This window comes from Microcebus murinus, chromosome 8 (genome assembly GCF_040939455.1).
Source record: "Microcebus murinus isolate Inina chromosome 8, M.murinus_Inina_mat1.0, whole genome shotgun sequence".
Taxonomy (NCBI): Eukaryota; Metazoa; Chordata; class Mammalia; order Primates; family Cheirogaleidae; genus Microcebus; species Microcebus murinus.
Window position 1 is genome coordinate 93,390,903 of NC_134111.1, and position 12,645 is coordinate 93,403,547.

General features: G+C 36.6%; 1 protein-coding gene across 1 annotated transcript in view; it reads right to left on the reverse strand.

Annotated features, from left to right (window-relative positions):
- Positions 1–2,602: 2,602 nt before the first annotated feature.
- The window catches only part of AP1S3 (adaptor related protein complex 1 subunit sigma 3), a 58,125-nt gene continuing 48,082 nt past the window's right edge, over positions 2,603–12,645 (reverse strand). Inside the window, exons 4-5 of the mRNA XM_076005978.1 lie at positions 10,943–11,080; positions 2,603–6,337 (exon numbers count right to left, since the gene is read on the reverse strand). Coding sequence (XP_075862093.1) covers positions 6,302–6,337; positions 10,943–11,080 — 174 coding nt within the window. The 3' untranslated portion in view covers positions 2,603–6,301. The remainder of the gene's footprint in view (positions 6,338–10,942; positions 11,081–12,645) is intronic.

Below are 12,645 nucleotides of genomic sequence, written 5' to 3' on the forward strand. Positions count from 1 at the left end.
GAGACTCTGTCTCAAAAAAAAAAAAAACAAACAAACAAAAGGGCAAGTTCATGAGCCTTGTCAGTGGCACAGCCAGGACCAGTATGAAGGTCTCCAATTCCTAGGCCATTTTGATGCTCTTGCTAAACACAAATATGACACTCAGTCTTATGGCTCCGAATATCCCAACCAGTGCACTATGGCCCACTTGTTTGCCCTGAGAGAATGATAGCTGAAAATCACACATAGAGATTAAAAAAAAATTAAATCACTGTTTTTCACAAGGTTTGAGATTATATTTGAATAGTATTCAGATGGTTCAGATGGCTGCCCCAGAAAAATCCCCAAATACAGAAATTATGTATTTTGGCTCATAAGATTTTGAATACAGGAAACACTGACAAAGAGCAGAGAGGGCTTTAATAAACGTGCCTACATACAAAGGACTGCCTAAAATAATCAACTAGTCTGATTTTCACTTTATGATTCCTTTTATGTATATAAAAGATTTAAATTTTCATCTGACTTAATTTGCTCTATGCACTTATATTTTTAATGACTTTTTCAACTAATAAAGTATATACAAATTGTTTTCTTAAGATTATTACTATTATCATATGAGATAAGGTGTTTCAAGTAGAACTCATAATTGATTTTATTCATTTTTTCCATTAATATGCCTTGGTTTATACATTCATTTATCCATTGTTTCAATTCTGGCTTTTAATATTATAATTAGTCATAGCCTGACTCAATAAAATTTCATTAAGAAATTGTTTCCAGAAATAAAAAGATGCTCATTTCTAAAAACAGAAAAACATAATTTAATTAAATCATTTCATTATAGGAGACAGAGTCTTCAAAATATATTTAATCCTACATAAGTGAAAGTGATATTTATATTTTAAGAGTTTTTGGAAGTTTATTTTATTAAATGAAAATTGATATTTTAATGCTTCCAATTTTTCACTGCACTCATTTTCAAAATTATATTATTACACTTCAATTTTTCAATTTATTTCAATTATTTTCTAAGAATGTAAATGACCTAAATTATTTTTTGAACTTAATTTATGACCACAAACACCAGCAACTCCCTTGGTTCTTTGTTCTTTGTGTTTATATAATCTTAAGTTTTACAGATATTTTTCTACCATACTGGGAAAAATCTATTAAAACAGGAGGTTTCACAAATTGAACAGATTCTCACTTTCAAAAAAATTGTTAAAAAAAAAGTTTAAATCACTATTGATGCAGTACAGAATAATCTCACATTTGGAACCAAATTCTTCATAATTCTTCTTTTTCTTCAGCGTAAATGTCTTATTTCCTTTAAAATGTTTTCAAATAAGGCAATAATGTCAAGTAAATTAGACTGGTATCTTTCTACTAGACATCCGTTTTACACAAGATTAACATGTTCAACAAATGCAAGTATAACATGAGAAATAAGTTTTTCTTATGAGTTATAACAATACCAGGTGTAGCTCATAAAGCTAGTCATGAGGTCATGCTAACAATAATAAAAGCTCACGTAACTCGTGATTACATAACTGCCCAATTTTCCAATGTGGAAATTCTCAATATTTTCCAAAGGAAAGAGAAATAGTACCACTTTTAAATAATAGTACTAGTAGATAAATAGAGGATATGTCAAGACATGGAAATAATTCTAATCTAGAAGATGGTTAAATCATAACTGTGCCATCTCAGATTAATCAACCCTTGTTAATAACTGTTAAACCCTGAAGAGAAAAGCTTAGTACATTATTTATTCTGTAAAGTTGCAAAACAAGTAAGTTAATAAAACAGTAAATGAACACTTTGAACTAAGTAAGTCTGATGGAACACTGCATAAGTTATGTACTGATGGCACAGGTAAAAGGAGAAGACGCTGAGATTCAGTTTAATATGTGAGTTTCTTCTTGAAGAACTTATCAAAAGTTCATCTGTATGCCTGAATTCCACATTAAATAACACTATCAAAATGTGACTCTAATTAAGCACTAGATGTTATAGAACTTTCTGGTTTTAGCTTCATGTGACTAAGGAGATTTTTGCTATTTAATACCAAAATGCACTGCCTATAGGTGAAGTTTTATCAAGAGTTTTTCAAGAGTTAAAATAAGAACTGAAAAAATTTTTAATGGCCCTCTCTTTGCAAATTATTGGAAAATATTCATTGGCTTGTTTTATTTATATTCCATAGTATAGCATCTGAAAGAACTTTATCAAAAATTGCAGGAACTCATAAAACCATAAGAATTCTAGAAGAGGCTGGGCGCAGTGGCTCACGCCTGTAATACTAGCACTCTGGGAGGCCGAGGCAGGCAGATCACTCAAGCTCACTAGTTCGAAACCAGCCTGAGCAAGAGCGAGATCCTGTCTCTACTAAAAATGAAAAGAAATTAATTGGACAACGAAACATATATAGAAAAACTTAGCTGGGAATGGTGGCGCATGCCTGTAGTCCCAGCTACTCGGGAGGCTGAGGCAGGAGGATGGCTTGAGCCCAGGAGTTTGAGGTTGCTGTGAGTTAGGCTGACACCACAGCACTCTAGCTGGGGCAACAGAGTGAGACTCTATCTCAAAAAAAAAAAAAAAAAAAAAAAAAAAAAAAGAATTCTACAGGAAAATGTAGGAAAAACTCTTCAGATATTGGCCTAGGCAAGGAATTTATGATGGAGACCCCAATGGCAATCATGGCAACAACAAAAATTAGTAAATGGGATTTTATTAAACTAAAATCCTTATGCACAGCTAAGAAAAAATAAATATAGCAAATAGAAAACCTACAAAATGGGAGAAAATATTTGCAAGCTACACATTTGATAAAGGGATAATAATCAGAATTTACAAAGAACTCAAGCAAATCAGCAAGAAAAAACCAAACAATCCTATTAAAAAGTGGGCAAAAGATATGAACAGAAGCTTCTCAAAAGAAGAAAGACAAATTGCCAATAAACATAGGAAAAAATGCTTAACATCACTAATCAGCAGGGAAATGAAAATTAAAATCACAATGAGATATCACCTTACTCCAGTCAGAAGGGCATTTATTAACAAGTCCAAAAACAATAGATGCTAGCATTGATGCAGAGAGAAAGGAATGCTTCTGGTGGGACTGCAAATTAGTACAACCTCTATGAAAAACAGTTTGGAGATTCCTCAAAGAACTAAAAGTAGACCTACCATTTGATTTAACAATCCCACTACTATGTATTTACCCAAAGGACAAGAAGACTTTTCATCAAAAAGACACCTGCACTTGAATGTTTATTGCAGCACAGTTTACAATTGCAGAGATCGGAACCAACCCAAATGCCCATCAATTCATGAGTGGGTTAATAAAATGTGGTATATGTATACCGTGAAGTATTACTCAGCCATAAAAAAAAGATGAATTAATACCTTTTGCAACAATCTGGATGGGACTGGAGACCATTCTCCTCAGTGAAGTATCTCAGGAATGGAAAAACAAACACCACATTTACTCACCATTAAAATGGAACTAACCGATGAGCACACATATGCACAGAGGGAAGTAAAACTCAGTGGAGATCAACCAGCAGGGGAGGGCAGAGGAGGAGAGGGGGGGAAAACTGCCTAATGGATACTATCAACACTATTTGGGTGACTGACACATCTTTAGCTGGGACTTAAGCATTACAAAAGTGATCCATGTAACCTAAAAGATTTGTACCCCCTTAATATTTTGAAGTAAAAGATAAATTACAGCAACCATGTGAAAAAGTACATTAGCATTTACTGATAAAATTATTGATTAAGCCTTAGAAAACTGACATTAAACACAGCTCACCAGTGATGTGTCATAGGTGTTACAATATGAATCCTAAAGAAGAATTATTGGGGTTTAGAAGAACAATGTGTTTGATGAAAAGCGTTATCATTATTTTAAGAGACTTGACATGGAAAACAAATTTGAATGAACTAAAAATCCATTTGCTTTATCATAAGAATGTCAACTTTATATTTGTTACTGAAAGAAAGGAGTTGTTACTAGATTTAAAGAATGATCACATCATTAATTACATGTAAAGAGATGAGATTCTCAAAATGTGGGTGGATGGGAGAAAAAAGTTAGTAGAAGCCAAAACATTAAATTATCTTCTCCCATTTGCTGTCAGCTACTCTGCTTCTTGTGAAATTGCTCTCTAATGGTAAGTACCAAGAAAATGAAGAGGTCGTATTAAAGGGACTTCACCAGCAATTATGGGTAGCATTTTTAAGCATAAAACCTGATTTCAAAAAACTATATTCATGAAAGCACACTCAAGTTCCTCGTTTAAAAATTCAAAATAGTTTTTATTATGGAAGTTTTATAGAAATTTAATATTTATTATATTCCTTTCACATGATATTTTTCTGATAATTATATAACATAAAGAAAACATGATTATTTTTACCAAGGCCCATATAGGATGTCCTAAAAATCCCTCAAATTTACCCCAGTGTGCCACAGATATGTTTATTTTCTATGTATGACACTGACATGAAGAAGTCTGAGAAGCACTGTGCATAGACAGTGTCTAATATAGAATTATCTAGAATGTGTGTAGCTCATTTGAATGAGGTTCAAAAGATACCTTCATCCAGATATGGTGGAAAACTTCAAAAGAACATGAAAAACCGTGACAGATTTACATGAAGTCCATTCTTTTCAACTGTATTGAAAAATAAAGAGTTCTACCAGTAAAACAAAAAATTAATAAACCATAAAACTGAAGCAGATCTAAGGTAAACAAAGTGATCAAAAATTATAAACTTCGATGCCATAATTGTAATTACATGGTTAATTTGAGGAAATATTACATATTGAAAGCCCAGTGATCACTTCATACAGTAATCTGAACTGTTTCATTTGAATAATAGTTATATTGAGGAATTAGTCAATTTCCCCTTTGTTGTTCTACTCTTGTCTTGCCGTTTTCCCTAAATATATCTGCTGAGATGAACCAAAGAGGACATTTTCCCACTACATTCCCTAAAGGTCTACCAGAGGACATCTCCTATAGAATCCAATAGAAAGCATACTCTTCTAGGAAAAGTACTAAAAGGTCCCTAACCATTCCAATGTGAATGACACCAATCTACAAAACTAACATTCAAAATGCACAGGTAAGACATTAAAAGCAGGCACCAACACAAAATATGAGTTATTTTCCCATAAAATGCCTCATCACTTTTAGCACCTGGCTATATAGAATTTTCATTCCAGGAAGCCCAAATGTGACATATTTATAATAATAATGGTCAGCAGCAAATATTTCCTTTGGGGAAGAAAGGGTGGAAAGAGAAAAAAGGAGGAAATGAATCTACCTTAGAGGCTGCAATATTCAATGCTGTAAGTAAGCCTATAATAATAAGTCATCAAATATATTAGATATAAATTAAAACGTATTTCAAACAAAATCTCTCAAGCAACTAAGATTGCTGGGAACATAAGAGATTTTTAAAACAGTAGTAGAAATAATAATTATTGCTATTGTTATTAATCCTTATCAAAATATTTTTATAGAAAAAGAACTCATAGATACTATATCTCTAGATCTCTTTATACATTAATAAATATATAGAGTTTGTAGAAAACCTCATTGGAATATCCCTTATATTTAATTAAAAGGTAAAATTAAAACTTCAGCCCAGATAGCAGCTTCTAAGGCATCAAAAACATTTATTAAGTTCTATACTATCTTTGGTTATTTTCTTTAATTCCAATTCTGAAAAAAATAAATGAATTCAGGACATTAAAATCAGATACATTGTATCTGAACTGAAATTACAGTATTATTAACAGTATGAAAAATGTCTAGTATTCTGTATAAACTCTGAACTATTAGCATAATTTTGCATTATTATATAATTTTTAAAAGTAAACTTTTAGAAAAAGTATTAATGATATGATATTTACTTTACATTCAACATCAAGGATTATTAAAATATAGTTTTCAACCTGTCAGTAGATGATCAAATGCAACAAAAATATATAGCAACTAATTTATCCAAATTAGCTTAAAAATATCACATGGAGTTAAAACATTGCAAACAAATATTGTCTATTGAGTTATGTAGCAGTTATTTTTGAACACCTAGAGCCACAATAAGCACACATAAACAGTACAATACAGACATAGAAATTATAAATATGTCAAACAACTTTAATTTTTGTTATTTAACAAAGAATCCCTTTAAGTTATTTTTGGCATGGTGCCAGAGGCGCTATCAAAAAACTGGATGCAAAGCACTGGTTATTTACAGGTTTACAACAAGTAGTACTCGGAGTCTTCAAGTAGATGTACAGTTAAAAGGTAGGCTTGTTCATGTATTCTTCCATTGTCTGAAAGAGAACAATAAATTAGAACAATTTTCCCTTTAAACCACAGTCTGTGAAATCTTTTTCAGTCTCTAACTTATTTATTTGCCATTGTTGAAAAGAAGTTTTCAAAAGTATACATGGACATAAATCTTTTCATTCTAATCAAGAAAAAGGTGGTTCAAAGTCCCAGTATAATTTGTATACAGATCCATATGGCTAGAATAAAATAACTTATTAAGCTTGATCATAAAATGGATGTCTGATAAGAGAAATGCGAAAGCAACAGTTGCCAAGATATCACTGTTACCTGAGATAAATATGTCTGCTAGAACCATCATGAGGGCCACATCTGGGCACATGTATCAGAGAAGTCTGAATTGTATCTGTATAACATGTGCATTATTACATGTATTGTGCAGAACACCTTTAATATAGTTATTGACAAGACAAAAAAGATAAACTGACCATGATTCTTAAGAATTTCTGCCATGTGTTTTGAAAAGACTTTCCTCCAAAGTATACAAATTATGTTTCTTCATACTGTTCATCAGTTACCAAGTTTGCTAACATGCCACAAGGCCATAATTGTTTTCCTGTACTTTTTTGAAAAATCTTTGATCAGACTCACAATTACAAACAGAGTTCAAAGTCACAGTGATGCCGCAACCCCTATACCATACAAGATGGATGGACTTTCTCTTGTACTTTCTCCTACCATAAACATATGTATTTGTATAAAACCACGGCCCCGGAGTTAAATCAATAAGAGAGCTCAAGGGGGTAAGAAAGGCATCCTTAGGTAACACCCTGCCCTGCCCCTTTTGTTTGAGTCACCATCAGCTTCTTCAGCAATCAAGGCTAGACTTGTTCTTAAAGCTTAAACCCCAGGGTGAGTGATTCATTTGAACCTACCAGGAAATACACACAAAGGCATGCACCAAAGAGACCAAGGCCACTGGCCACACAAGATTGATCAAAGGATACAAGGGTTAGAAATAAGGTTTTCTAACTTGCTTTCACCAGCTCTGTTTAGAATTCCAGAACTCCTCTGCTGAAAATACTTGAGCTCAGTCACCCACATTTTCTTATAAACCTCTTACCTCCCAAATGGGCATTGACTGAAAGAGCCCCACCCCCCTGCCCTGTATCTCCTCCTACAGATACTGCCCATGTCTTTTAGCTTAGCAGAGGTGTCAGACTGGCCCATGCTGGTTTTGTGGAGTCTACAGATTATACAATTTTAAAAAGAACACAAAATTACAAATAAAAAATCAGGTATGGAGTTCACTTAGAATGAGAAAAGAAATGATGGCAGATTATGAATTTTAAAAAGATGACAAATATCACAAAATACAAAACAGTCACGTTATTTTCATTAATTAATGGCTTGACATCTCTCTATCATACCTTATATTCATTGTATGGCTACATATCCTTTGCAGTTAAAAATATCTTACTTTTGCAAATTTAACAAAAACCCATAATCAGATGAGGGCATTGTTAGGCCTGTCCTGCAGCCTTGGAAGGGGCCTAAGCCAGTCGTGGGCCCTGCAGTTGACACTTGGGTGGCAAAGTGGTTCAGTGGCCTCTAGTTATTGGCACTGCTCACACCACCAGATGACTCAGTCTGCTAAATGCCACACCGGCTGCCCTGCCTGAGCTGAGCCCTGCTGTTACTCAAGTTACGTGAACCAACAATGTAAATGTTGGTATTTTATTGAGCTTGCTACTTTAAAGGTTTGGAACAGATTTTTATAGAAGTATGCTATTGCTTGAGCCCATGAGATCCCACCTGACCTCTCCTTAACATGCTCTCAGTCTGGGTGAAACAACTATTGTTTGCCGGCCCCACTGGTCTTCTCAGGAATTGCAACCTCTGCAGTATTAATGACCACTATCCTCTTTATTTTCCTTCTCATAACTGTTCCATCATCACATTGGTGTTACTCCCAAGTCACCCTACTCCCCAAAGAATTAAACTGCTCCTTTTTTCCCCTATTTCAATGACTAGCTCCACTCCACTCAGAATAAGCTTTGTGTATTTGGAGATTTGATACTATGTATCTTCTTACTAAATAGGTAGATAGGCACAGCTTTTTTGTTTGTTTGTTTTTTAATTCTAAGAAACTCTTATTAACTGGTAGTTAGGAAAAATTCCCAGGGGCTACCTCAAGGTTTACAGTTAAAACAATGTCACAAAGGCCTCCCTTAACCTTTAGTAACACAAATATGTGCTTAGGTCCAAAAGACAGGAAAAAAAGAAAGCAGTAATTTCTTTTCTTTTTTTTTTTTTATTTTGTTTTTTTTTCTTTTTTTTTTTTGTCACAAGTTAATAGAGGCATATTTCTTTTCTTTTATGTAATTATATTATATGCTCCTATCCATTCTAAATTTTTCTGATGCAGACTAGATACACACAGTCTTTTAACGAGTTCCCCAAAATAATTCATTGATTTCACTTGAGAACCAGAGCCCAAGAAAACACTAATAACAACACATTTTCTATTTGACAGATGCTGTTAATTCAACGAGAGCAATTCAGAGGACATCCTTGACATTGCCTGCTCACTTCAGGGACACAGGGGCTAAATGCAGGGCCCCCTGAGACTCACTCATCAAGACCTTCCACTCAGTCACCAGGGACATGAACTACCAATTAGTGTTTAACTGTGAAAGAGCTCACACTTGAAATACCTGTTCCCCAGATTTAAATGGAACTAGAAACACCAGATTCATGGCATGCTCTTTAAAACTCTATTTCCTACAGAGGGGATTTCAAATTAATCCAGGTGTGTCTTGGCCCCAATTCAGGGAGCTTTAATTACTGAAGTGCCAAAGACCCTGTTCAGAGTCTGTTTCTCCTATGAGGAGATTCCATAGTAAGGACCCCAAGGATAGAATTATAAATAGCCTCCACCCTCACCCCCCACTCCCAGCATATTTTAAGAAACGCTGTTCTGTAGAATTTCCAAGCCACTGATTTCTCAAATACCTTGTAAAATTCCCTTTCTGTGGCATTTGGAGAGAGCCAGGTAAACCTTAGAGAGTTTAAATATATGTTTTGAGGTGAAAATACCTCTAGTAATGAATGCATTGGCTTCCTAATAGGCACATGGAAGTACTTACAGGTACCCACTCAAATAGACCTCTTTCTCCCTATATATTCATCTGAGGACAGAGTCCCTCAGTGGGCAGGAGCAAGTAACCCGCTCAAAGATGTACCAAAACAGTTGCATGGAAATCATGCCTAACGATGTTTTATTAACTTTTTTTCCCCTGAGATAGAATCTCACTCTGTTGCTTGGGCTAGAGTGCAGTGGCATCATCATAGCTCACTGCAACCTCAAACTCCTGGGCCCAAGCAATCCTACTGCCTCAGCCTCCCTAGTAGCTGAGACTACAAGTGCATGCCACCATGCCTGGTTATTTTTTTTTTCTATTTTCTTTTTTTTTTTTTTTTTAGAGCCAGGGTCTTACTCTTGCTTGTGCTGGTCTCAAACTCCTGTCCTCGAGTGACTGTCCTGCCTCAGCCTCCCAGAGTGCTAGGATTACAGGTGTGAGCCACTGTGCCCAGCCACATTGTTTTATTAACTTAATCAGCCTCTTGTTTCCAAATAGCAGGAAGAATGGCTTTGAAACCAATGTTTAAAAGGTACTTTACAATGCTCTGGATCCTCTTGACCTACTGTTATGAAAACAGGAAGATGGAAAGACCCACTGATGCTGGAGGAAGAAGTACCGAGAGGTGGCAGAGCTGGGATGGAACCCAGGTTCTCATGCACCAGCTTGGACTGGGGCTGGTCAGATCACATCATTTGGGAGGTCAGTCGGGGGAAGCACTCTTTCTCAGCACCCTTGGGAGAACTGAAGGGGTTAATGTAGGCATGTTCCTTTATTGGGTATGGTGCAAATCTGGGCTGCTTCTAAAAGAAAAGTCCCACTATATTTTATATAAAAATCACAGAGAATCAGCAGGACCCAATGGATGCTTCAGGGCTCATTTATACCTCGGCAAGCAAACCACAGTGTCCCATTTATTTGTGTAAACAGGAGTGCACACACAGCCTTCCCAGGAGGTGTAAGAAATTTTAATTAAAATGATAAATGCCATCTTCAATAATAAAGCTCTAATATCCCTGGCAAATGAAATAACTTTGTACTGCTATTCTCCTTTCCCAGGGCAGCACAGATATTTTAATGAAAGTCTTTTTATATATCTCATAAAATTATTCTTGAAAAGAATAACACCGAGCATTTGATAACCTTTTTGACAGTGAGGTATCCTCACACTAAAAAGCCCCAGCCAGACATGAAGAGCCAAGACTGGGGAGCCCACATGCCTGGATTCAGATCCTTATTCCACACTTACAAGCTGTGTAAAATTGAGCAGGTCATGTAACGTCTTGACGTCTTAATTTATTCACCTGTAAAATGGGGATAACCAGACCACCTACCTCTTAGAGTTGCTGTGAGAATTAAATAAACTACTATGTGTAAATGGCTTAGGAACTATAGCCGGGGCACAGTGAGTACTCAATAAGTGTTGGCTAATATTATAATTATTAACACTCTCATCATCATCATCATCATCATCATCACCACTTTGGCATGGGAAACTGTACTGACCTCTTGTAACATATCAGAGTCTTCAATGGCTTTGACAGCAGTTTTCTTGGATGTTTCCTGAACTTCTCCACCTATTATGAACTCGTCAAGGATGAAATAAGCCTTTTCAAAATTAAAGATAATATCCAGTTCACAGACCTGGTAGGACAAAAACAAATGATTTGATGAACTTGCAGTTATATCAGGGGAAACACGTGCCAGTTCTCAAGCTTTTTCAACGTTTGCACCCATGTGGCATACCAAAGATCAAAATATCAGATGGTATTTTAAGGACAGGAAAATAGAACTAGCAAATGCCAGGCCTTTAATGAAAAGTAAAGCCACATTCGATTAAATCAAATCATGTCCTTAGATAATTATGTTTTATGTTGCAACAAGAAATCTGAGACTCAGGAGAGGCATGAAGCTGCTCTGCACACAGGAACGCGGGGCCTCACAGCTGCATTCCAGGCAGGAGGGCAGAGCTTCGTTTCTCCTGCTCTCTGGTCTGTAAATCTTGGCTCCTAGCTTTAGGATTCTCTCAGCAGCTCACTCTTCAAAGGCAGATTAGCTCAATTGTGCTAATTTTTCTCAAAATTATGTCACAGGCCAGAGGTTCTCAAACTTTGGAGCACACCAGATTCATTCTTAAGGCTCATTAAAACACACACTGTGGGGGCCTCACCCCCAGCGTTTCTGACTCAGTAGGCCTGGGTAAGACCCAAGAGTTTGCTCTTCTAACAGGTTCCCGGGAGATGAGGCCGCTGGTCCAGGGAACTTCCCATCAAGAACCACTGTCGGCCGGGCGCGGTGGCTCACGCCTGTAATCCTAGCACTTTGGGAGGCCGAGGCAGGCGGATTGCTCAAGGTCAGGAGTTCGAAACCAGCCTGAGCGAGACTCCGTCTCTACCAAAAATAGAAAGAAATTAATTGACCAACTAAAAATATATATACAAAAAATTAGCCGGGCATGGTGGCGCACGCCTGTAGTCCCAGGTACTCGGGAGGCTGAGGCAGAAGGATCGCTGAGCCCCGGAGATTGAGGTTGCTGTGAGCCAGGCTGATGCCACGGCACTCACTCTAGCCTGGGCAACAAAGTGAGATTCTGTCTCAAAAAAAAAAAAAAAAAAAAAAAAAAAGAACCACTGTCACAGACCAAGCAGTCTCAGAGACTTGGGTATTTAACTATGGCAAGTGGCAAGACCACAACCATAATACAAATAAGGCTCACGTCCAATGCCTCCGCCAGACAGCTGTTCAGGCACTATCCTTGCTGTCTTCCTTCCTACCTATTCCTCACTTGCTCACATTTCCCTTTTGCCTCCCACACCAGCCCCCACCCACCCAACTGAATGAAGCTGCCCTCCTAAAGCTCTGCTCATTGAAAGTCTTCAGTTCTCCCCCACATTCACCTCTCCACAGCATCTGACACTCTTCACCAATCTCTGTTTGTTGAAAATCTCTCTCCCTTTCTCCCTAGACTTTGGCAATACCAATTAATGCCCGTTCTCCCCTCCATCTCTGACGATTCCTTCTCAGACTCCCTGAATGATTTATCTCCCCTCCTCCTTGCATTCGTTTAAGGAGTAGTCACAATATGCTTACGACATGTCCATCAGCAGAACAGGCAAACCTCTCTGCCATGTTGCTTACATTCTATCCGATCCATCTTCTCCTTGAATATTCATGTTCCTCAAGGGGGGCTCTTCTTTCTGCAAAACCCA